The 26,329-nt window shown below is 47.8% G+C and overlaps 1 protein-coding gene across 5 annotated transcripts in view; it reads left to right on the top strand.

Annotated features, from left to right (window-relative positions):
- The window catches only part of LOC144799139 (SURP and G-patch domain-containing protein 2-like), a 135,386-nt gene that overhangs the window by 16,287 nt on the left and 92,770 nt on the right, over positions 1 to 26,329 (top strand). For all 5 annotated transcript variants that reach the window (XR_013603762.1, XR_013603761.1, XM_078670350.1 and 2 more), the window contains exons 2-3: positions 24,435 to 24,584; positions 24,978 to 26,288. Coding sequence is in view for 3 of the 5 variants with exons in the window: in XM_078670350.1 (XP_078526476.1) it covers positions 24,443 to 24,584; positions 24,978 to 26,288 (1,453 nt within the window). In the remaining 2 variants the exon portion in view is untranslated. The remainder of the gene's footprint in view (positions 1 to 24,434; positions 24,585 to 24,977; positions 26,289 to 26,329) is intronic.

The following is a 26,329-nucleotide window of genomic DNA, read 5'->3' on the forward strand; positions in this document are numbered from 1 at the left end:
TTAGGCACGGGGAAGATTACGAGTTTGGCCCAGAATCACACAATGTTGAGCTTGGGAGCCGAGACTCGAACCCGGTTCCGCTGCTTGGAGGTTTCCCACTCTCGCCGTCCGGCTACAGCCTCGCTGCCTTTGTCACGTCGATAGTTGAAGCTCACCCAACAGCCTACACCTACATCATGGGACAGACAGTGTGGCGGTTCAGCCCACTGGATCTCTCCCTCTGTTAGCGACTGCATTTCCCCTGTGCACATCTGCCTTAACAGAAGTGCTCTTCGGTAGCGGACCTGATTATGGACAATACTTCAGCAATGTTTTTTCTTCCTACTCTTTATTCTTTTTAGTTATCCTTGTATGTTTAAACCATAGCTTCAGGAAACAATAATTCTAAGCTAGTAGTGCCTTTGCTGTGCACTAATAAGAATCACTTCCCAATTATGTACCTTAAAACTAAGTCTGGTTCCTGTGCCTGTCATAAGTACATCGGCTCTCTAGAAAGTACCTGTTATATTAAAATAATATGCAAGTCGTTTTTTAGGTCGAGCAGACGTACTCTCAATGCGTGAGCATTGAGAGTGTCTGTCTCGACAACTATTGTTGCCCGTTAATGGGAATGTGGACACCGAAGTGGACGAGCGTTTCCTTTGCGGTTTTCACTGCGGGAGCGCGCGTCTCACCCGCGCATGCGCAGAGTAACTCAGCCATTTTTTTTTTTTTTTCCCAGCCCCGAACCGAATCAGGTATCAGAGCGCTTTACATATAGGCAGCCCCCACCCCTCTGCATGCGCACACACAGGCGAGCGCATGCACACGCAGGCACACACATACAGGCACACGGCAGACACTCGCTCACACACACCCCCCTCCCCCACAGTCACACACACGCACTCCAGACACATACACGCACGCACACACACATACACAGCCCGCCCCCCCCCGCACTCGCGCGCGCACACATGCTTCCCCCCCTGCTCAGCAACCCACTCACCGGCTTCATTCCTGCGGCGGCTCTCCTCAGCTGCAGGGCCCGGCAGCAGGACTCTTCTTCCCTCCTTCGGCACCCGCAGGGTAGGCTCCTGCCAGCTCCGGTGCTTGAAACGCGGCTCCGGCTCCTGCCAGCTCCGGTGCTTGAAACGCGGCTCCCATCGCGGCTCTTCCGTTGGAGGCGGGGTAGGCTCCCGCCCTCCTACTTCCTGTTTCCTGTTGTCGCGCCGGCCTGCCTGACTTCCTGGTCGCAGGCCGGCACAGTGACGGCGGTGATTTGCGGTACTAATTAATTTAGTTATTTATGCATTTTTATATAGCGCGGACTTTACCCGAAGGCGGGATTTATTTCTTTATGTATTTATGCATTTTTTTTATTATGCCGAGTTGATTTGGGCAAATGAAGGAGCGGGCCTTTGCAAAATGAAACACGGGCTTTTTGTGCGGAATACACTATATTTTGAGGTAGCTAGAGAGAGTATTTGTTGCTTTGTTCGCGTTTTTCACAGTTATTAGGATTTCCCCACCCTTTCTCTGCTTAAAAAAACATCATCTTTCTCCCATTCGCGTCACGGAGCGCAGAATATCTTCCAGATGTTCCCTCCATTTCTGCAGATGGCAGTGCTCATCTTAGAAAGAATGCTCAAGAAAAGTCGTCTGTGGAAAGGACCCAACGCCGTTTCTGGTGTTGTTTAAGTGAGTTGGGGGGAATATAGATTGCCAGGTAGCGCTTCAAAGGTGTTGTGCAGGTACGTGTGCTAGCTTTACACGTCTCAGCCGAAAAGGGCTGCCCGCCTTCGAATTTGGAAGCTAACCCGGGGTTTGGGGGTGACACCGTGACAGCATGAAGGATCCGTGGAGGGAACGCTGGTTGGACCCGTCAGGGCCTCCGCGTGTGGTTGGAGTTATCTGTTTCCTTTAGACAGCAGGCCCGTTAGTTAGCTGTCATATGGGACGCAATTTGGGTAGCCCGGGCACGCGGTGGGCGTTCTCTAACGCTTACTAGGTATCTGTGTAGCATGTACTGACCTTGGGTGTAAGTGGCAGTGGTTAGATCCGCACTCTGTTACTGCAATAGTTGTGCCCACGGCCCTCCACCCGGCATGATAAACGTTTGCGGCATTAGTGGCTGAGTGGAGCCCGTTTCTAAAGGCACCCATTCACATGGTATTCTGAGTTCGGGAGCTTGAAGAAAGCAACAAATAGTTAATCAACATATGTAAATAGAGCTGCAAAAAGTGACAAGTCCGTCTCTAAAGAAAAGCCCGGACGATAACTGTACATTGTTATGTAGCTAAAAGTAAAATTAGTATAAGTTGGTTGTCTCACTAAAAGCACATCCTTTAAAATGTTTTAGACAAAGAAAGGATTCAATTTTTCATAGCTTGACCTTGATTTGCCATGGTTGTAACAAGTCAGACCAACACATAATTACACGCCACACAATTACACTCTACTGAATACAACATACACTCCACATAATACGTAATTCCACTCTGCTCAACGCAACATACACTCCAAATACCACTCCGCACCACATAATTACACGTCACATAATTACACTGCACTCAATGCAACATACATTCCAAATACCACTCTGTGCCACATAATTACACGCCACATAATTACACTCTACTGAATGCAACACACACTCCACAGAATACCACTCAGTGCCACAATTACACGCCACATAATTACACTGCACTCAATGCAACATACACTCCAAATACCACTCTGTGCCACATTACAAGCCACATAATTACACTGCACTCAATGCAACATACACTCCAAATACCAATCAGTGCCACATAATTACACGCCACATAATTACACTGCACTCAACGCAACATACACTCCAAATACCACTGTGTCACATAATTACACGCCACATAATTACACTCTACTGAATGCAACACACTCCACACAATACCACTCCGTGCCACATAATTATGCTTCATAACTACATTGCACTCAATGCAACATACGCTCAGTACCACTCAGTGCCACATAATTACACTGCACTCAATGCAACATACACTCCAAATACCACTCAGTGCCACATAATTACACGCCACATAATTACATTGCACTCAATGCAAAATACACTCCAAATACCACTCAGTGCCACATAATTACACACCACATAATTACACTCTACTGAATGCAACAAACCACACAATACCACTCAGTGCCACATAATTATGCTTCATAACTACACTGCACTCAATGCAACATACACTCCAAACAATACCACTCAGTGCCACATAATTACATGCCACATATTTAGACTCTACTGAATACAAAATACACTCCAGACAATACCACTCAGTGTCACATAATTATATGCTAAATAATTAGACTGCGCTCAATGCAACATACACTCCAAATACCACTCAGTGCCACATAATTACACACCCCATAATTACACTACACTCAATGCAACATACACTCCAAATACCACTCAGTGCCACATAATTACACGCCACATAATTACACTGCCCTCAATGCAACATACACTCCAAATACCACTCAGTGCCACATAATTACATGCCACATAATTACACTGCACTTGATGCAACATACACTCCAAATACCACTCAGTGCCACATAATTACACACCACATAATTACACTGTACTGAATGCAACACACTCCACACAATACCACTCATTGCCACATAATTATGCTACATTGTTATTAGTAATATCAATACATTTAAGTCACGTAAATACAACACATATTGCATTACAAATGCTATAGGTGTCACATTTGCGAAAGTTAAAACTATTGGCATTGTAAATAACAAAGCTATTAATTTCGCTATTTTCAAAACCAACACATAAATATAAAATTTGTCATTTACAATACCAACAGCTCAAACTTTCCTAATGCGAGACCTATTGCATTGCAAATGCTTGTTTTTAATTTAAAAACAGCGTTGCAAGCATATGGCTCCACGTTTAATGCACATGCTTTCGTATTTTTTCATTTTTAGGGCTCGGGCCTACGTCCCACGAAGTGGGGCGGGGCTTCCGAGATCTAATGTTATAAAAAAAAAAAGTTCGGAAAGGGCTGTGGGCTGCCGCATTCCAGAAAGCGCGCGGTTTTTGCGTGTGGTATTCTGCCATGTGAATGGTAATTGGTGCAGGCAAGGCTGTGTTTAAGTAAGGCAGCACGCCATAGGGCTTTGGAATTTTTGCAATGTCCACTTCCTGCATAAAGTGTTCGGACACGCGCAGAAGAATACATAAATCCTCAATTACCAGCTGTCCGAGGTGCCGGTAATTGAAGGCAGATGGTGCTGGGAGCGTGTGCACTGATGTGTTTTTTTTCCCTTGAGCTCTGTGTGCGCGCCGGCAAACCCGCGCCTGCTTTTTGACTGAGGTAGGCTAAACAAGCATTGGCAAAGCAAATAGGACTCTCCTATACAAAATCTGTTGGTTTTGTCAGGGATATGTTTAGCCATGTTGTACAGCAGCCTGGCTGCTATGCAGCACAGCTGAAAGTAAAAAAACAAACAAAGTGCTTTGATAAGCACTCGTGCCCACTCACCCGAACTCTAACTTTTAATGTCAAAATAGAAGATCACTTTAATTTACTGCCCTCATAACAGACCCCTTGCAGTAGCTCTCGTTGTCCTCTTACCAGATCCCTTGCATCTTCCCAGCTATTGCCAGATTCCTCACTCGCTCCCTGTCTCGTCACCATGACTCACTCTCTCAACCCTTTCATAAAAAAAACACTCCACCTCGCTTTCCTCTCACTGGGAGCCTCACATTTACTCTCACAGTCCGGTTACCAGATTCCTACTGCCGTTGTACCAGATCACTCATTGTACTATCATTCAGTGTCCTATCATTAGAGACTTGCTTCAGGCAGAGTAGGGAGTGCAGAGTAGGGAGTGCAGAGTAGGGAGTGCAGAGTAGGGAGTGCAGAGTAGGGAGTGCAGAGTAGGGAGTGCAGAGTAGGGAGTGCAGAGTAGGGAGAGGAGAAGTGAGCAGAGTAGTGAGTAGAGTAGAGTAGTGAGTAGAGTAGTGAGTAGAGTAGTGAGTAGAGTAGTGAGTAGAGTAGTGAGTGGAGTAGTGAGTAGAGTAGTGAGTGGAGTAGTGAGTAGAGTAGTGAGTAGAGTAGTGAGTAGAGTAGTGAGTAGAGTAGTGAGTAGAGTAGTGAGTAGAGTAGTGAGTAGAGTAGTGAGTAGTGAGTAGAGTAGTGAGTAGAGTAGAGTAGTGAGTAGTGAGTAGAGTAGTGAGTAGTGAGTAGAGTAGTGAGTAGTGAGTAGTGAGTGCAGAGTAGTGAGTGCAGAGTAGTGAGTGCAGAGTAGTGAGTGCAGAGTAGTGAGTGCAGAGTAGTGAGTAGAGTAGTGAGTAGAGTAGTGAGTAGAGTAGTGAGTGCAGAGTAGTGAGTAGAGTAGTGAGTAGAGTAGTGAGTGCAGAGTAGTGAGTGCAGAGTAGTGAGTAGAGCAGTGAGTTGAGCAGTGAGTGCAGAGTAGTGAGTAGTGAGTGCAGAGTAGTGAGTGCAGAGTAGTGAGTAGTGAGTGCAGAGTAGTGAGTAGAGTAGTGAGTGCAGAGTAGTGAGTAGTGAGTGCAGAGTAGTGAGTGCAGAGTAGTGAGTGCAGAGTAGTGAGTGCAGAGTAGTGAGTAGAGTAGTGAGTGCAGAGTAGTGAGTGCAGAGTAGTGAGTGCAGAGTAGTGAGTAGAGTAGTGAGTAGAGTAGTGAGTAGTGAGTGCAGAGTAGTGAGTAGTGAGTGCAGAGTAGTGAGTAGTGAGTAGAGTAGTGAGTAGAGTAGTGAGTAGTGAGTAGAGTAGTGAGTAGTGAGTGCAGAGTAGTGAGTAGAGCAGTGAGTAGAGTAGTGAGTAGTGAGTGCAGAGTAGTGAGTAGTGAGCAGAGTAGTGAGTAGTGAGCAGAGTAGTGAGTAGTGAGCAGAGTAGTGAGTAGTGAGTAGAGTAGTGAGTAGAGTAGTGAGTAGTGAGTGCAGAGTAGTGAGTAGAGTAGTGAGTGCAGAGTAGTGAGTAGTGAGTGCAGAGTAGTGACTGCAGAGTAGTGAGTGCAGAGTAGTGAGTGCAGAGTAGTGAGTAGAGTAGTGAGTAGAGTAGTGAGTGCAGAGTAGTGAGTGCAGAGTAGTGAGTAGAGCAGTGAGTTGAGCAGTGAGTGCAGAGTAGTGAGTAGTGAGTGCAGAGTAGTGAGTGCAGAGTAGTGAGTGCAGAGTAGTGAGTGCAGAGTAGTGAGTGCAGAGTAGTGAGTAGAGTAGTGAGTAGTGAGTGCAGAGTAGTGAGTAGAGTAGTGAGTAGAGTAGTGAGTAGTGAGTGCAGAGTAGTGAGTAGTGAGTAGAGCAGTGAGTAGAGTAGTGAGTAGTGAGTGCAGAGTAGTGAGTAGTGAGCAGAGTAGTGAGCAGAGTAGTGAGTAGTGAGCAGAGTAGTGAGTAGTGAGCAGAGTAGTGAGTAGAGTAGTGAGTAGAGTAGTGAGTAGTGAGTGCAGAGTAGTGAGTAGAGTAGTGAGTGCAGAGTAGTGAGTAGTGAGTGCAGAGTAGTGAGTGCAGAGTAGTGAGTGCAGAGTAGTGAGTGCAGAGTAGTGAGTGCAGAGTAGTGAGTGCAGAGTAGTGAGTGCAGAGTAGTGAGTAGAGTAGTGAGTGCAGAGTAGTGAGTAGAGTAGTGAGTAGAGTAGTGAGTAGAGTAGTGAGTAGTGAGTGCAGAGTAGTGAGTAGAGTAGTGAGTAGTGAGTAGAGTAGTGAGTGCAGAGTAGTCAGTAGTGAGTGCAGAGTAGTGAGTGCAGAGTAGTGAGTGCAGAGTAGTGAGTGCAGAGTAGTGAGTGCAGAGTAGTGAGTGCAGAGTAGTGAGTGCAGAGTAGTGAGTGCAGAGTAGTGAGTGCAGAGTAGTGAGTAGAGTAGTGAGTAGAGTAGTGAGTAGAGTAGTGAGTAGAGTGTAGAGTAGTGAGTAGAGTAGTGAGTAGAGTAGTGAGTAGAGTGCAGAGTAGTGAGTAGTGAGTGCAGAGTAGTGAGTAGTGAGTGCAGAGTAGTGAGTAGTGAGTAGAGTAGTGAGTAGAGTAGTGAGTAGAGTAGAGTAGTGAGTTGAGTAGAGTAGTGAGTAGAGTAGTGAGTTGAGTAGTGAGTAGTGAGTGCAGAGTAGTGAGTGCAGAGTAGTGAGTGCAGAGTAGTGAGTGCAGAGTAGTGAGTGCAGAGTAGTGAGTGCAGAGTAGTGAGTGCAGAGTAGTGAGTGCAGAGTAGTGAGTAGAGTAGTGAGTAGAGTAGTGAGTAGAGTAGAGTAGTGAGTAGTGAGTGCAGAGTAGTGAGTAGAGTAGTGAGTAGTGAGTAGAGTAGTGAGTGCAGAGTAGTCAGTAGTGAGTAGAGTAGTGAGTAGTGAGTAGAGTAGTGAGTGCAGAGTAGTGAGTGCAGAGTAGTGAGTGCAGAGTAGTGAGTGCAGAGTAGTGAGTGCAGAGTAGTGAGTGCAGAGTAGTGAGTGCAGAGTAGTGAGTAGAGTAGTGAGTAGAGTAGTGAGTAGAGTAGTGAGTAGAGTAGTGAGTAGTGAGTAGAGTGTAGAGTAGTGAGTAGAGTAGTGAGTAGAGTAGTGAGTAGAGTAGTGAGTAGTGAGTAGAGTAGTGAGTAGAGTGCAGAGTAGTGAGTAGTGAGTGTAGAGTAGTGAGTGCAGAGTAGTGAGTAGAGTAGTGAGTAGAGTAGTGAGTAGAGTAGTGAGTAGAGTAGTGAGTTGAGTAGAGTAGTGAGTAGAGTAGTGAGTAGAGTAGTGAGTTGAGTAGTGAGTGCAGAGTAGTCAGTAGTGAGTAGAGTAGTGAGTAGTGAGTGCAGAGTCGTGAGTGCAGAGTAGTGAGTGCAGAGTAGTGAGTGCAGAGTAGTGAGTGCAGAGTAGTGAGTGCAGAGTAGTGAGTGCAGAGTAGTGAGTGCAGAGTAGTGAGTGCAGAGTAGTGAGTGCAGAGTAGTGAGTAGAGTAGTGAGTAGTGAGTAGAGTAGTGAGTAGAGTAGTGAGTAGTGAGTGCAGAGTAGTGAGTAGTGAGTGCAGAGTAGTGAGTAGTGAGTGCAGAGTAGTGAGTAGTGAGTGCAGAGTAGTGAGTAGTGAGTGCAGAGTAGTGAGTAGTGAGCAGAGTAGTGAGTAGTGAGCAGAGTAGTGAGTAGTGAGCAGAGTAGTGAGTAGTGAGCAGAGTAGTGAGTTGAGTAGTGAGTGCAGAGTAGTGAGTAGAGTAGTGAGTAGTGAGTGCAGAGTCGTGAGTGCAGAGTCGTGAGTGCAGAGTCGTGAGTGCAGAGTCGTGAGTGCAGAGTCGTGAGTGCAGAGTCGTGAGTGCAGAGTCGTGAGTGCAGAGTCGTGAGTGCAGAGTCGTGAGTGCAGAGTAGTGAGTAGAGTAGTGAGTAGAGTAGTGAGTAGAGTGCAGAGTAGTGAGTAGAGTAGTGAGTAGTGAGTGCAGAGTAGTGAGTAGTGAGTGCAGAGTAGTGAGTAGTGAGTGCAGAGTAGTGAGTAGAGTGTAGAGTAGAGTGTAGAGTAGTGAGTAGAGTGTAGAGTAGTGAGTAGAGTAGTGAGTAGTGAGTAGAGTAGTGAGTAGAGTGCAGAGTAGTGAGTAGTGAGTGCAGAGTAGTGAGTGCAGAGTAGTGAGTGCAGAGTAGTGAGTGCAGAGTAGTGAGTGTAGAGTAGTGAGTAGAGTAGTGAGTAGAGTAGTGAGGAGAGTGCAGAGTAGAGTAGTGAGTAGAGTAGTGAGTAGAGTAGTGAGTAGAGTAGTGAGTAGTGAGTAGAGTAGTGAGTAGAGTGCAGAGTAGTGAGTAGAGTGCAGAGTAGTGAGTAGAGCAGTGAGTAGAGTAGTGAGTAGTGAGTGCAGAGTAGTGAGCAGAGTAGTGAGTAGTGAGCAGAGTAGTGAGTAGTGAGCAGAGTAGTGAGCAGAGTAGTGAGTAGAGTAGTGAGTAGTGAGTGCAGAGTAGTGAGTAGTGAGTAGAGTAGTGAGTAGGACATCACAGGCAGCAGCTGTGCAAGCTTCTTACACTCACAAGGAGACCACAGGCAGCTGAGTTGCAAGCTTCTCCCACTCACAAGAAGGACATCACAAACAGCAGCGGTGCAAGCTTCTCACACTCACAAGAAGGACATCACAAACAGCAGCGGTGCAAGCTTCTCACACTCACAAGGAGACCACAGGCAGCTGAGGTGCAAGCTTCTCCCACTCACAAGAAGGACATCACAAGCAGCAGCGGTGCAAGCTTCTCACACTCACAAGAACGACATCACAGGCAGCAGCAGTGCAAGCTACTTACACTCACAAGGAGACGACAGGCAGCAGAGGTGCAAGCTTCTCACACTCGCAAGAACGACATCACAAGCAGCAGTGGTGCAAGCTTCCCTTACACACTCACAGCAGGTACTGTGCCAAGGCAGCAGCAGCAACAGAGCAAGAGTCCCTTACAAAGAACAGGCACAGCACAGAGATGCACAATGCAATCTTCTCATACTCACAGGCAGCAGCGGTGCAAGCTTCTCACACTCACACGAAGGACATCACAGGCAGCAGCTGTGCAAGCTTGTTACACTCACAAGGATACCACAGGCAGCTGAGGTGCAAGCTTCTCCCACTCACAAGAAGGACATCACAAGCAGCAGCGGTGCAAGCTTCCCTCACACACTCACAGCAGGTACTGTGCCAAGGCAGCAGCAGCAACAGAGCAAGAGTCCCTTATAAAGAACAGGCACAGCACAGAGATGCACAATGCAATCTTCTCATACTCACAGGCAGCAGCTGTGCAAGGTTCTCACACTCACAAGAACGACATCACAGGCAGCAGCTGTGCAAGCTTCTCACACTCACAAGAACGACATCACAGGCAGCAGCAGTGCAAGCTTCTTACACTCACAAGAAGGACATCACAGGCAGCAGCAGTGCAAGCTTCTTACACTCACAAGGAGACCACAGGCAGCAGAGGTGCAAGCTTCTCACACTCACAAGAAGGACAACACAGGCAGTAACGGTGCAATATTCTCACACTCACAAGGAGATAACTGGCAGTACACACCACATGAACACACTCCATAACACATAGCAACAATACATTGGCATTTACAATGCCATTAGCTCAAACTCAAATAAATCCGAGCCCGATTGCATTTCTAATGCTTGTTTATTTTGTGACATATGCTTTTTTTTTTTTTTTTTTTTTTTTAAAGTAATCCTTTCAAGTAATAGTTGCACCAGCCTACTAGGCATATTGACTTTGCCAGTGCTTGTTGACTGTGCTGCCTAATCCTGAGGGCCTTTGCCCCTATTAGTATTGTTTGTATTTCTTGCTCCTGTGGCATGAGGCTTTTATGTGACTGTGCGTGCCTCTCGCCTTTAGGTGCTCGCACTGTGCTTCCTCATCACTGAATCCTGCATGGAAGGCTGGGCTTGTAACTTCTCTCCAACCCACGTGAGGGTGCTGTGGTCAGGGCCCCCACATGAGAACGAGGGGATCATACCCTATCGGGGGCTGCCCTGCTTCAGCAATAGTTATGTACATAGGAGCTTATTTACGAGCCCATTGCGCCACCTTTGCATCCCTTTCATTGCCGCACCAGCACCACTTATTAACGCCTGATATAACCTGTGTAGTTGGCTACCCAGTCAACCCATACCTCCCTCCCAACATGAAGTACTCAAGCCGCTTGTTTGTAGTATTAAGAGTAACGAACTATAAAGGACAGCACAGAGGGAACACCACATTTACACCTCAAGAAACGTTTTTTGCAATTTTTATTTAGCTTAACCCCTTCCATGCTGATACCGAGCTCAGCTCGTCATCAGCGTTACCTACCGTGTGCTGATGACGAGCTGAGCTCGTCATGTAACGCGGTAATTACAAAAATGCCGCACACAGCGGGAAAAACGGCCGCACGCATGCGGTTAAACTAGCTTATTTATTTATTTTATTTATTTATTGAATTTATATTGCGCTCAGCTACCCGTAATGGGTTTCCCGGCGCCAGGGACAGACTAGAGAAGAAAGATAGGTAATTGCTGAAGCAAGGAATGATCAGAAGCAGTGACCAACTAAAACAAAAAAGTTTTTAACTTTTTGCGAAAAGCAAAAAGATTGGTCTCCGTTTTGAGCACCAACGGAAGAGCATTCCACATCTTCGGCCCCAAATGGGCGAAAGAGCGGCCTCCCATTTTTGCCAAGCGAATTCTGGGAATTACAAAATTGGCTTGATTTGATGACCTGAGAGGACGACTAGGCTGGTAAGGCCGAACAAGATTGTGCAAGTAGGTGGGAGCAGAACCCTGACGAATTTTGAACATAAGGCACAAGGTTTTAAAGGCCACACGGTCAGAAATTTTTAACCAGTGAAGGTCACACAGGGCTTGTGTTGCAGACATTCTTCGTGGAACATTGCACAAAAGGCGGGCAGCTGAGTTCTGCACAACCTGGAGTATATTCATTGTAGCTCTATCGGCTCCTAGATAGAGCACATTGCCGTAGTCGATACGGGACATTACAAGAGCCTGAACAACAGTTCGACGAGTGGACTCAGGCAACATCCATAGGATCTTCTGCAACCAGCGTAAGGTATTAAAGCAGATTGCAGCGACCTTAGTTGCCTGTTGTCGCATCGAGAGTTTCTCGTCGATTAGAAAGCCGAGGTTACGAACAACTGGCACTAGCTTAGGTACATTATGTGACTTGCCCAAAACCACAATGCGTTGAGCTGAAGCTGGGACATGTTTTTAACGTCCTGCTAACTAACACTTGTCCTCCTTTCCTTCCATCCTGTTTTCACCGCCTGTGATTGCTTGTCTTTGCGTGTTGCGACTTTGGTTTATAATAGAGAAATCACCATACTGAAGTGATGCAAAAACGGGCTTAGATGAACTGCCCACATTTGCATTGCTGCTTACTTGCCATATATTGAGTACCGTTAATGTGGATAGTAGTAAGACCGGGCGGCGAGCATCACTTACCCTGGAACTCCAAAGTTCTCCGTGTGCAGTCCCTGTGAACTCTGAGGGTTCTGCCCTTAACTATACATAAGAGTGGGAATTATTGCCCCGTCAGCACACTGTATTTACTACGATGATGTCATCGGGCAGAGCCGGTGCAAATACCTATATTGCTGCTTCTCACAGGGAAGCCAATCCAGTCTCAGGACTGAGGGTAGCACACTTGTATTCATTCAACAACTGATTACTGCCGAAAGGTTGTCCAAACAGCTTTGTCAACCAGCTACAGTAAAGGCTGTGCTTATCTCTTACAAGCCCATGGTGTGAGTAAACCAGGACTACAAGTGGCATTAGGTTGTCCTACAAAATCCCAGGGCTGGAAATACCATGTGTATGATTACAGTGAGTGAGTAAGAAGTTTTCAGTTAGCCAATAAACACCCACTCTTATTTCAGAGCCCTGAAACCGCGAGGGACATATAGCACTATAAAAATCTCCTACATAAATACACCTGGGCACCCTAATTTAAATATTTTTTTATTCAGCTGCTGATACTAATGAGTGAAAAAAGGTTCAAAATCTATTTGTGTTCAATTGAAGCAAACTAGGACCACAACTCCCAGGGTGCATACGATAGTGAACTCAAAGTGGAATACATCATCTGGACAAAAATCTATTAATAATTTGACAGCAGTGAAGAAAAATGCGAGTCATTTTAGGTGTCCAGCATTGGCCTTGGAGGCAGGATCTATATCACATTTTCAGAATAACTACTATGTAAATAATTCCAGATGAGAATCCATGTGTGGGAATTTCTAACATTACGGTCCTAAAAATCTAGTGCAGCTCCAACTCTTCTATGCCTCTGGACCCCCCCAAAGGACTTCTTCATTTACGGTTTCTGTGAGATAGTCTCATATATATTTTAATAGGGGGAATGATGTTTTGAAGTGAGGTGGTTGCTCAGGCATGTGCCTGAGAGAAGCACATCTGTATTATACACAACCACACACACAACCATACACACAGCCATACACAACCACACACACACACCAACACAACCCCACACACACACCAACACAACCCCACACACACAACCATACACAACCACACACACAACCACACCCTCAGTGCACACTTTCACCCGACACCATCAGTCGTCGGTGCACGCTTTCACCGGGCACAAACTCCACCAGCCATCAGTGCACGCTTTCAACAGGCACAAACACCACCAGCCGTCAGTGCACGCTTCCACCGGGCACACACCACCAGCCGTCAGTACACGCTTTCACCAGGCACACACACCACCAGCCTGCAGTGTACACTTCCACCAGGCACACACACCACCAGCCATCAGTGCACAATTTCTACAGGCACACACACCACCAGCCATCAGTGCACACATCAATTGTTAACGCATCCACAATTAACTATTGTAGCAATCGCAGTATGGCGCACTTTACTTTTAAACATATTCATCTAAAGCGCAGCATGCCACCATTGCTACAAAAATAAATACACATTTTGTTTGGCCTACAATTTATAGACTTTTGTTGCAATTGGTGTTGCAGTATTTAGCAATGCCAATAGCTCAAACTTAATTAATGCGAGACCTATTGCATTGCAAATGCTTGTTTAATGATCGGTATTATAACTGACTCTGACCAGGATTTAATAAAACCCTTTGCACAGCATGCTATTAAGACTAGTGTTAGCAAGGGAGCCCAAAGCTCAGTCGTAGTTTTATATAGGTCTACAGGGATCCTGTCAGGGCCTGGGGCCTTGCCTCCTTTACTCGCGTTAATGGCCGCCAAAACTTCACAATGGGTGAAGTAGATATCAATCGGTGAGAAGGCAGTTTGGTCTCCCAGAAGTTTTAAATCCCGGTCGAGAGTTATGGTCTCGCCGTCCTTATTTCCATATACATTAGAGAAAAAGTCAATCCATGATTTGTCATCAATCGCTAACTCAACCATTGCATTCTCTTTGTTAACGAAAAAAGGTGCCTTAACTGCCTGCCAGAAAGAGGAACAGTCCCTGCGCAATGAAGCCTCATAAAGATTGTTCCAGGCTCGATCTTTGATTTCTTTCTTGCATTTTTTCCTAGCAAGATTATACGCCTTCTTGCACACTCTAATTTCCTCGTAGTCCCTCTCTGAGCTATGAAGTGCGTCCTTTAGGAGGAAATAGGTTTTAGTGCACAAGGTATCAAACCAACCATTGGCCTTGTTAAATGGTGCCTTGCAGGGAAGACTCAAGATGTTTTGTACAACCAGCGACATTTTGGAAAACGCATTCAATGTATCCATGTGATTAGTACCTTCATTCAGGCACTCTATAATAGGTACTAAGGCCTTGGAAATTATCAGCCAGATTCATCAAACCGAAATCGGAGCGCTATTTTTGCATTTGGGATTCATCATCCCAAATGCAAAAATCGCAATTCTAGAAATCGCAAAATTTTGATTAATTGCATTTAAGGAATCTCAATTTGAGATTCCTTAAATGCAATTCATGAACCATTTTAAAATTGCGAATTCGCAATCTGGGGCCGCTATTTACCGCGAAGTCTAACTACGTGGTAAATAGCAAAAACGTAGAAAAATGCACTTTAGTGCATTTTTAGGTCTCGCCTCTCAATGCGCATGCGCATTGAGCGAGACTATATGCGCCTAAACAAGGTTTACCCACGGTTTGCCTAGACTGGCGATTTGGTGCTGTGCCCGTGCGCTTTTAGGTCAATGCGCAAGCGCATTGACCTAAAATGCGCGTGCACAGCATCAAATCGCCATCTGTTCCCCAGCAGCACTCCTCCCACTCCTTTGAAGTGAAGCTTAGCTTCACTTCAAAGGCCCCTGCCGCTCTCCCCGCTCCGCCCCCTGCTGCGGCCGTGTCGCACTTCTCCTCCCCCCACCCCACATTAATGCCCTCCTTTTGTCTCTCCCTATCCCTCTTACTTCACCTTTTTCTCTCCCCTTCCCTCTGCTTCGCCATCTCTTCTTTCCCTCTCGATTCCCCGTGTTTCCTCCTTTCCCCCGCCTCACTCTCTTCACTATATGTCTCACTCCTTTCTTTCTCCCCTTTATATATTTTTTCCGTTCTCTACTTCTCTCTGTCCCTTACCTCTGAGTTGTCCGCTCTCCCCTTTCTCTCACCGCACACCCCTTCCCTCCCTCCACTCGTCTGTTCTCTCCCTGCCCCCTTGTTTTTTTTTCCTCGCACAAATGTGAAAGCACTGTACAGCAGCAGAGAACAGGCTCCGCTTCCCTTGTGTCGTGTTTCCAGTGACTGCGGTAGTGTCCCTTACCTAATGAATGAGTGCTAAAATATTAATTGTGCACAAATGCATCCCGGACGTTCCTATGGCAAACAACCAGAATTAACGGGCAAGGCAACAGGCTGTTATGCAGGCACATAAGTGTTTCATTATTAGCCAACAGTGTGAAGTCCAACATTATCAAGTGCAAAAATAGTATTTTACAGCATGCGGTGCACATATTCGCCGTAATATAAATAAAAGGGCTACATGAGAAAAAATATTTTAAGATACATCTTTATCAAATGTGCAGCTCACAATGTAATGTCCCAGCCCTGCTATATGCACGTGCACTCCTTTCTCCCTCTCTCCCGCTGCCTAGTCCTCCCACCCCCTCCCTCTCCAGCGCGCGCTCCACTCGCATCTGCCTGCTGCTCCCCGCCCACCCCCCCCACTCCCCCAACCAGCAATTCACACACAGCAACGCCACTCACACACGCAACGCAACTCATCCACGCAACCCCACTCATCGATGCAACCCCACTCATCGACGCAACCCCACTCATCGACGCAACCCCACTCACACACGCAACCCCACTCACACACGCAACGCCACTCACACGCAACGCCACTCACACACGCAACGCCACTCACACACACAACTCATCCACGCAACCCCACTCATCCACGCAACCCCACTCATCCACGCAACCCCACTCACACACGCAACGCCACTCACACACGCAACGCCACTCACACATGCAACGCCACTCACACATGCAACGCCACTCACACACGCAACTCATCCACGCAACGCCACTCACACACGCAACGCCACTCACACACGCAACGCCACTCACACACGCAACGCCACTCACACACCCCACTCATCCACGCAACCCCACTCATCCACGCAACCCCACTCAGACGCAACGCCACTCACACACGCAACGCCACTCACACACGCAACGCCACTCACACACGCAACGCCACTCACACACGCAACGCCACTCACACACGCAACGCCACTCACACACGCAACTCATCCACGCAACCCCACTCATCCACGCAACCCCACTCATCGATGCAACGCCACTCACACACGCAACGCCACTCACACACGCAACGCCACTCACACACGCAACGCCACTCACACACGCAACTCATCCACGCAACCCCACTCACCCACGCAACCCCACTCACCCACGCAACGCCACTCACCCACGCAACGCCACTCACCCACGCAACGCCACTCACCCACGCAACGCCACTCACCCACGCAACGCCACTCACACACGCAACGCCACTCACACACGCCACTCACACACGCAACGCCACTCACCCACGCAACGCCACTCACCCACGCAACGCCACTCACCCACGCAACGCCACTCACCCACGCAACCCCACTCATCCACGCAACCCCACTCATCGATGCAACGCCACTCACACACGCAACGCCACTCACACACGCAACGCCACTCACACACGCAACTCATCCACGCAACCCCACTCACCCACGCAACCCCACTCACCCACGCAACCCCACTCACCCACGCAACGCCACTCACCCACGCAACGCCACTCACCCACGCAACGCCACTCACCCACGCAACGCCACTCACCCACGCAACGCCACTCGCACACGCAACGCCACTCACACACGCCACTCACACACGCAACCCCACTCATCCACGCAACCCCACTCACACACGCAACGCCACTCACACACGCAACGCCACTCACACACGCAACGCCACTCACACACGCAACGTCACTCACACACGCAACGCCACTCACACACGCAACGCCACTCACACACGCAACGCCACTCACACACGCAACGCCACTCACACACGCAACGCATCCACGCAACCCCACTCATCCACGCAACCCCACTCATCCACGCAACCCCACTCACCCACGCAACGCCACTCACCCACGCAACGCCACTCACCCACGCAACACCACTCACCCACGCAACGCCACTCATCGACGCAACGCCACTCATCGACGCAACACCACTCATCGACGCAACGCCACTCACCCACGCAACGCCACTCACCCACGCAACGCCACTCACCCACGCGCCGCCACTCACCCACGCGCCGCCACTCACCCACGCGCCGCCACTCATCCACGCGCCGCCACTCATCCACGCGCCGCCACTCATCCACGCAACGCCACTCATCCACGCAACGCCACTCATCCACGCAACGCCACTCATCCACGCAACGCCACTCATCCATTTGCAAAACCAAAAGGTCAAACTCTTCTATTGCGAGACCTATTGCATTTTCAAAGCTTGTTCTAAGTTGTATGTTACACACACACATGTCCTTTGGACATGTGTGTGCGCAACACCAGTGTACATTACCATTTCAGGGGTGCTACAGGGTGTCCTTTGGACACCCTGGCACCCTTGAAATTGCTTCCTTATTTGCGATTAGCTAATTGCTAATCGCAAATAAGGAATGACTCCCCATTCATTCCTATGGGTCTTTAGGCCCATAGGAATGAATGGGGAGTCATTCCTTATTTGCGATTAGCAATTAGCGAATCACAAATAAGGAAGCAGTAGAAATCGCATAAAATATTGCGATTTCTACATGCATCCCGCTTTGCGAGTCTTTAATAGCGAATCCTTAAAATTCGCTATTAAGGACTCGCAAAACATGACCATGATGAATCTGGGGGTAAATTTATATTCATCGCCTTGGGGTGTTTCTTACCCCAGTGCAGAGATTAACTGTTCTGGCGGGCCAAATCAATGTCTTGGATCCATGCCTGACTTTCAACAGTGGAGGGAGCATTATTTGACGGTAACACGATGTTAATACTTAATGGGAGATGGTCACTCAGACCGTTGGGATAGGTGATACATTTATTAAACCAGTTAGCGTACAGATTGGGGAAAATAATAAAGTATATCAAGGAGTTAAATCACCGACCAATGAACGTGGGCCCAAAGTCTACTAATGGGGAACACAGCATGTTGGTGAAGCCAAGATCGAAGGATGCCATAACTTCATTATAACTCTCGTCCCTATCTGAATGTACAAAATGGGCCATGTGGCCGTTATCCTCTGCTTCAGAGTCACCAAGCCTGCAATCATTCAAGGTGCATATGATAGTATTAAAATCCCCACCCAAGATCGTAATCGCGTCCATCCCTTTAGATACAGCCAGATTACTTAGATCATCGTTAAGACTTTTTATAACCTCTCCAAATTTTCCCTTATCTATATTATAGAAATTGAGAACCACTACCATAACTTGCGGGAGCAAATGAATGGTTACTATTTGGTAGTAGAAGGTGGATTTTTCAATTTTAATGTTCTGAACCCTCAACATATTTGAGATATAGCCACAAATCCCCCCCACCCTTTGTGTCTCCCATGTGACGACCGCTTTGCTGGGATATGGAATGTCTTAAAACTTCTATATTAATAATAAGCATTTTAAATTGTTTTGGTTGAAGCTGTTAACAAGCATTTACAATGCAACGGTCTCGCCTTTGCAAAAGTTAGAGCTATTGGCATTGTACATGACAACATTTTTATTTATGTGTTGGTTTTCAAAACAGATAAATAAATAGCATTGTCATTTACAATGCCAATAGCTTAATCTCTCGCAAATGCGAGACCTTATTGCATTTGCAATGCAATAGGTCGCGTATTTACGCAAGTTTGAGCTATTGACATTGCAAATAAAAATGCGTTTTATTTATGTTTCAAAAACCAAAACATAAATAAAAGGTTATATCTATCTATCTATTCCATCTCCAAGGGGACAATGGCACATATTCATGGTCGGTGAGTATAGGGCTAATTTATTTAAATCAGGTCTGCCACAACCCCGCAAAGATAGACACGTTTCGCCTGCGCAGCAGGCTTTATCAATCTCATTTGGCGCCATGACATCCAAACTATATATAGCCCTTCCATCTAGTGCAGGCACTACTAGACCTAGAGACATGGGTTAAACCAAGATGAAAGAAATCTTCAATACATCTTAAAAGGGTGTGTATATGTGTGTGTGTGTGTGTATGTATGTGTGTGTATATAATATATATATATATATATATATTGCATATGTGTGCGCAGAGGTATTGAGAGGTTGATTAGTAGAGGGTGAATAGTAGAGAGTAGAGTATTAGAGAAGTACAAAGTGAGTAGAGAGTGAGTAGTAGAGTTAGTAGAAAAGTAGAGGGTGAGTATTAGATAGTACAGAGTAGTAGAGTGAGTAGTAAAGAGAATTAGAGTAGTAGAGAGTAGTAGAAGGTGAGTAGTAGAGGGTGTAGTAGAGTAGTAGTGATTAGCAAGTGGATAGACAGATGAGTAAAAGCGTGGATGAATGTGTGAAAGAGTAAATGGATGGATGAGTGAAAGTAAATGGATGACTGTGTGGCTGAGCGGAAGAACGAGTGAAAGGATGGATGGGTGAGTGAGTGCAAGGGGTATGGATAGATGAGTGAAGTAGTGGATGGATGGATAGATGGATGGTGTGAACGAATTGATGGATGGATGACTAAAAGGAAGGATGGCTCACTGAGTGAAATGGCGGACTTTCATTGTGATCGTTTCTGGAAGGGTTGGGGTGCATCTTGGTAAATGTTAAAAACTGACCTCGAACCGCCGTGAGCTTTTACCGTGCCGTGCCTCCTCAACTGAAATAAACACGTCTCCGACATATAAAGCGCTCAGTTCCCAGTACCTTTTTGCAATCCACTCCGCTGTCTTTGCTGTCTCTTTCAGGGTTTGAAAGCCTGGGTAGTTTCATATTCCAAGTGAGGCATAAAGGGGAGTCCCTGCACTACATGCATAGAGAAGCACTCAAAGATCCGAGACATCAGTGCTATTAAATAAGGCGTTCCAGGCCACCCTCTCGTGCATCGTGCCCAGATCATTTAAGGGATAATATCCTGCCAGGAGGTTCCTCAGAGGGCTCATGTGGAATGGGGCAAGGGGGGACACTGTGTTTACGCAGCCTGGGGAGGAGGTAGCAAGGAGTTACATTGTTAAGTCAGGGGGAGCGCTGGGTGGGCTGCATTTCTGCTGTTTTGGCCGCGGGAGGTTCGTGGTCAGGATGGAGGAAACGAATTGGGGGTTGGGACGGAGGTGCGCCAGGGGGTGCAGTGGGGGAGGGGTGGTAAGTTGGACTACTGGGGAGGAGGTATCGATGGGTCTAGTGGCAGGACGGATGGAGGGACGAGGCCGTAGCCAGAGGGGACTGTTGCGGCTGGGAGGGAATGGGGGGGGGAGGGGAGTAGTCATAATGCCAATGCCTTTTTAACTTTCAGAGGCCAGTTGGGTAGTGTCTGTGGGTGCTCAGGAGACATGGCAGGCGCTATCTGTGAGGGGTGAAGGGGTTCTGGCAAGGGAGGTTGCAGGGAGGGCCGAGGGTGATGGGTGCTGAGCAGATTGTCACCTTCAGAGGTGAATACCGGTGGTGGCGGTAGAAAACCGGCCAAGTATCGAGCCCACGTTTAGCACATCTCGACCACAGAAAGGGTTGACTTACCTGTAAAGGTTTTCAGGAACGTGATGACGACCACTCCCACTTATCTTCCAATCAGCACGCGAGGTTTTGGGGGAGACCACCCAGGCAACCAACGCGGTAGAGGCTTCAGACACGGCTTGGTGAGCAGGCCTGCACCGGCTCCAGCGTGGAGGCAGTGCTGCCAGTGCACAGTCCAGGGGGAGGCGAGAGATGGAGGGCAGGTGATATCACCACTAACTCAGTGTACACCCACGTGCATTTTGCTTGCAGTGAAGAGCTCACTCTCAGAAGCACTGCAAAAAGTGAATGCACTGTGTAGGCAGCTAGGACCCACTGGATGCTGCACTGCTTGGCTGCTCTCCAAGGCCACACCACAAAGATGAAATGCTAGGCTGCATTGTAAAGAGCCACTACCGGCACTGCACACCTGGATTCCTGGAAACTGCGCCCCCCCCCTGTTTGCGTGTCCCTGCCCCGCGTGATTCTCTGATTGCATAACACCTACAACCCTGGGCCTGCAGTGCACACCTGGATTCTCGGCTGCACTGCTGGATCCATTGGCTAGGCTGGGCTCCCAGGCGAGAGCACTGCACAGACGGATCTTTTAGTTTTTAAGGCATGGCTGCGCCCCAACCTGCAATGTCTGAGTATTCTAGCTGCAGCGCACATCTGGATTCTTTGGCTGCACTGCACAGTCGGAATTCCTGCTACACTGCAAGGATGGCTGCAGGACGGGAGCCAGACCAAGGCCTTTGTCTCTCGCGGGGCCCGGGGCGCACTCGGAGCGGGACAGGCCGCGAGTCAGCCGGGCCTTACTTAGCCTCTTGGAAACAAGGTGAAGTGCAGCTTTTGTTTATGGCAGGTTTGAAGCTACCACCACCATCGGGGCCCTAGACCCGGCTCAATCGTAGACCAAAGGCGCTTCGGGTACCAGTAACAGAAAGTGGCCGGCCAGAGTGGCTAAGAGGCTGCCGTTCTGCCCAGACCTGCCTAATTGCAGCATATGGAGAGCTCTGTGGGGGCTGCTGATCAGCAGCCGAGGGGAGCTGCGGAAAAAGGGCTGCCATCTGCCATTTCGGGGTGTGCCGGGGATTTCTAGGCAAGAATGTGCTGACGCTCCACGGTGCCACCTGCCAGTTGGAAGGGTCCCATTCCCCGCTGCCATGCCTCCCTTGCGGTCCATTATTCGCTCAGTAGCTCCTCTGGGAGGGCGGTCTAGACCTGAAAGCCAGTCTCCTCTTTAGTCTCAAACTGACTGTGGTAGACACACGCGTGAGGCCCGCACATTATCAGTAACAGTCACTGTGGTATTCTACGTATTGCACGGTGTGTGTTTTAAAGCACACATGTTTACATTGGCGAACTGAAAAGCACACCTCAATATGCAAGTTAAAGTACCAAACACAATATGTTAAGTCAGTGGTTGGTCGCTGGTTGGTGTGGGTTGTCAGGGAACACACATTCGGGAGTCAGGGGGCGCCCGGGGGCTGGTGCCGTGAAAAGCGCACAGTGGCATCAAACACAATATGTTAAGTCAGTGGCTGGTCCTGGCAGAGTGAAAGCTGGTTGGGGTGGGGGGTCAGGAAACACACATGCGGTAGTCAGGGCGCGCCCGGGGGCTGGTGCCGTGAAAAGCGCACGGTGACAGCGGCATTAATCTTGTGAAAGGTGAAGTGGTGGACTGCCACATGCGGGAGTCAGGGGGCGCCCTGGGGCTGGTGCTGTGAATAGCGCACAGTGACAACAACACACATGGGGGAGGAGAAGGAGAGGGAGTTGAGCTACTTTAAGCTACGAGGTTGTATATTTTCATGCAGGTGGGTGCAGCAGAGCTGTGTGACTTTGGCTAAACGACTTCCTCTGCCCAGTTGCTTGGGTAACTTGCCAGACGCCCAGGCCCTCGTGGCCTTTATCGTGCTCCTCTGGTCACACACTATTCTGTAGGTAGCCCAATGGTGTGTGTGATGCCACCTTCTGCCACCCACTCCCTCATTGTGCAACAACCAGCTGGGCCCCTGGTGAGGGGGCAGAGGCACTGTGGGTGCACCCTTTTATTGCATTTCACCAGATGCGCCTGTCTCCTCGACTCGCCCTGCCAGGGACACAAATGCGGCCCGACCTTTACCCTAACGTGCTTTCTGTGCAAACAGCCGCGCACCGCTACGGTATCGGTTTGAAATTCATCTTCCTCGTGCCACCCCTGGCCAGGAACGCAGGAGCTCCTGGGGCGCCAGCGCTCTTGCCGCTCTCCCTCATCCCACAAGGAGTCTGGTGGGTGGGAACAGGGTGCCACTGCCTGCCACGCCCAGTGAGGCACGCTAGACGGATGATAAACATGCCGGAAAATCTTGTGGTGAAAAGCGCACAGTGACTGCGGCATAAATCCAGTGAAAGTTAAAGTGGTGGGCCGCCACATGCAGGAGTCAGGGGGCGCTCGGGGGCTGGTGCCGTGAAAAGCGCATAGTGACATCAAACACAATATGTTTAGTCAGTGGCTGGTTCTGGCGGAGTGGAAGCTGAAAAAGTGCTCGGAACAAGCGCTTGGCATGACGTAGACTTTCCTATTTGTAGTCCGTGGGAGACTTACTGCTGGCGTAAAAGGTTCCTTATCTTCTTTATAACATGCTGAAGGCGGAGCGAGTCAGTGGACGGGACGTGTGGGAAAGGAGAGAAGGGCATGCGCGCGCTTGGGAGAGCAGTCTGCTCATTTTCAAGCACCGCACTCGTGCTTGTGGCTCCCCCTGCGCGCTCCCGCAAAGTTGATGCCGCGACAAGCACGAGTGCAGTGCTTGAAAATTACCAGAGCGACGGCTAAAGGTCCTCTTATGCAGCACATGCGCGCTGTGTAGGCGAGACCTAAAAAGGCATAGTTACTGCCAGCCTTACTTTTGAAAGTAAGGCCTATAAGTACAAAGTGCGAGTTTACGCACTACTTGCAAGTTTGCAAAACACATATAACACATTGTCATTACAATGCCAATAGCTCTAACTTGCGTAAATGTGAGAACTATTGCATTGAAAATGCTTGTTTTTCTTCAGCTTTTGTATCCGCACAGCATCCTCTTCAAACCACACTGTTTCATATTTCGGTCTGCATTTGCATTGTGGGTTTACTTGCCTTTCTTTTTAGGCATGCACCTTTTAAACAACGTTCCCACTTTCATTTTGGCCATAGAGTCCTGTTTCCTGCCCTGTGCAGTCTCTCCCATCACCCAGCCCCCCACCACCTCTCCGAGTTCGCTGCTTGTATTTTAAGTGATTTGCCCGAAATTACGGGATGTTGAGGCAAGACTCGGAACTCCCGAGTTGGAAGCTCTGGCCGCACACCCTTCACAGCATATTTGATGCTATTTCATAGCTGTTTTTAAAATGTTGCCAGATGGAGGCATTTATAAGATCAAATGCTGTTCAAGTCAGATTGCGTGCTGGCTCTCCTCACCGATTTCATTTTCACCATTGCGTCTTGTTTTCTTGCTCATAGCAGCCTGCTCGCCCTGTGCCATCTCACCCTATCCCTATCCCTTCACCATGCCCCCACCACCACTCCGAGATCACTACTTTTATTGTAAGTGATTTGCCCAAATCACAGGATACCACTTCCTCATCAGAGACTCGGCTCCCTAAAAGTTCCTGGGCCTCACAATATGCTGCATTACTAAATCCTTATATGGTCCCTAAGGCGGGAGCTATTGCATTTAAGGGAGCCTTGCATTTGTTTCTGGAAACAGGGCCTCATATGTAAAGCTAAGAATGGTATTTTTTTTTTCTTCAAAGCCTGTGCAAATATTCTCTTTTGTGTAGATCCAGAAATGGCAGCTAAACGAATGAAAAGGGAGATATTTAATGCCGCTTCGCAGAAGAAAAACCGTAAATATAAGCTCACAAACCGTAAATATAAGCTCACCAGAGATGAAGCCATTGAAGAAACACTGCATGAGTTGAAGTTACAAGGTGACTTTAGTATAATCTGTATTTTTGAAGAGTGAGCTTGTTATTTGTGTAAAAACAAAGTGGTGGCTGCTACCAGGTACTATATATATACATATGTTTTATTTTTTTATTTTTAATCTATAGAAGTGACACATTTGCAGCAACAGGGTAGCCTTTAATTCCTGTATCATGTCAACATGTTATAACAAACCTGCACTTCTAGAATCTTGTCCCACCTTTGAATAGTCCTCACGTAGCTCAGTATTCTTACTACTGTGGTGACAAACACATTATAATATACACTGAAATATACAACAGCATGCATATTATAGTCCGAAATGTTGTGCGTTTATAGAAACACTATTTTCTGTACATTAAAAATGTGTATATATATATTTTTTTTTATTATTTTAGCTGGTGTCACTAGACCGAGTTCTAGGACGGAGAGGTATGATGATTATCTGGAAGCTGAAAGATATGGCAGTGATGGACCAGGATGCAGCGGGCATGAAGATCCAATTTGTGGTGATCCTACGCGCAGTCCACATGATGCTCCCCTGCAAAGTTCTCGTGATAGTGGGAGCCGGAAAGAAGATTCTAGAAGGGACCCATTCACCAGGCCTCCAGTGCGAGAATCTGAAAGCAGCCCATTTGATCCTTTCACTGAACGCAGGAGATCTAGAAGCCCTCCACCAATAGTTAAGGATTGCTTAACAGAGCGTGCAGTTCGTTCTAAGTCTGACAAAGATGACCTTCCCAGATCTCGAGATGCATCTTATTCTCGTGAACAAGTATTTCGCAAACCTCATGCCATCCCTCCACGTCGTGAGTATAGCCCGCGAAGGTCACCTCCCTGTGATTTTGTGCCACCTCGGAGTAAAGTTTCACTACTTGAGGTTTTTCCCTTCTTACGTGAGTATTTGTCACCAGGTCAAAAGGGAAACTTGCAACGCAAAAGACTCGAGGGAGCAGCTGCTGCAGCTAATGCTAAAATACCACTTAGAAATGACCCTAGAATCGATTTCAATGACAACCACGTCTTTTCTACCAGGCTTGGTAATCAGTTGATACAATGGGCTGGGTTTGACTCCATTCGAAAGAACAGAGCTGAACAGCAACTGTTGTTTAAAGATAAGACAGAAGCATGTTCGAATGCAGTTATAGCTTTCAAACTCTTTCTCACACAAACGTACAGAGATTACTGCTTCTCCAAGGTAAAGGATATGAAACACCAACAGCTACAGTGTCCTACGATAAACAATGAACTGCTGAGCATACTGAAAGTCACAAATCCTGGGCAAACACAGAAATGCTTTTTCGAAACCATAAAGCCCTGTGATGCAGGAATGAGGAAGATGCAAACTGGGATTCTGAAGAGCATTATGCCTCTGCTAATGGCTTGCAACACCTATGAGCGGAGACAAAAAGTGGGCTATGATGGACCAGAAGATATGTCGGCTGCCTTTGAGAAGAATGTTTCTTTATGCCGCCAGTCCCTTGTCCTCCTTGGGCAAACCTTTGCCCTAGCAACATCAATCCGGCAGGAAAACATTTTGGAATCAATGGGTATCCTGGGCGGGGCACCAAAACCCACAGATCACCCAAACCTCACGAGCACGTTACTGTTTGGGAAGGAGTATATGACCCAGTTGCAAGATTGGCTAATAAAGACACGGAATCCAATCAGCATAGCCCCAGAAGATGAGGTTAAAAAGGAAAACAAAGGTAAATAACCTGATTTCAAATATTTTGTGTTCTATCTGACC

Source organism: Lissotriton helveticus, chromosome 12 (genome assembly GCF_964261635.1).
Source record: "Lissotriton helveticus chromosome 12, aLisHel1.1, whole genome shotgun sequence".
Taxonomy (NCBI): Eukaryota; Metazoa; Chordata; class Amphibia; order Caudata; family Salamandridae; genus Lissotriton; species Lissotriton helveticus.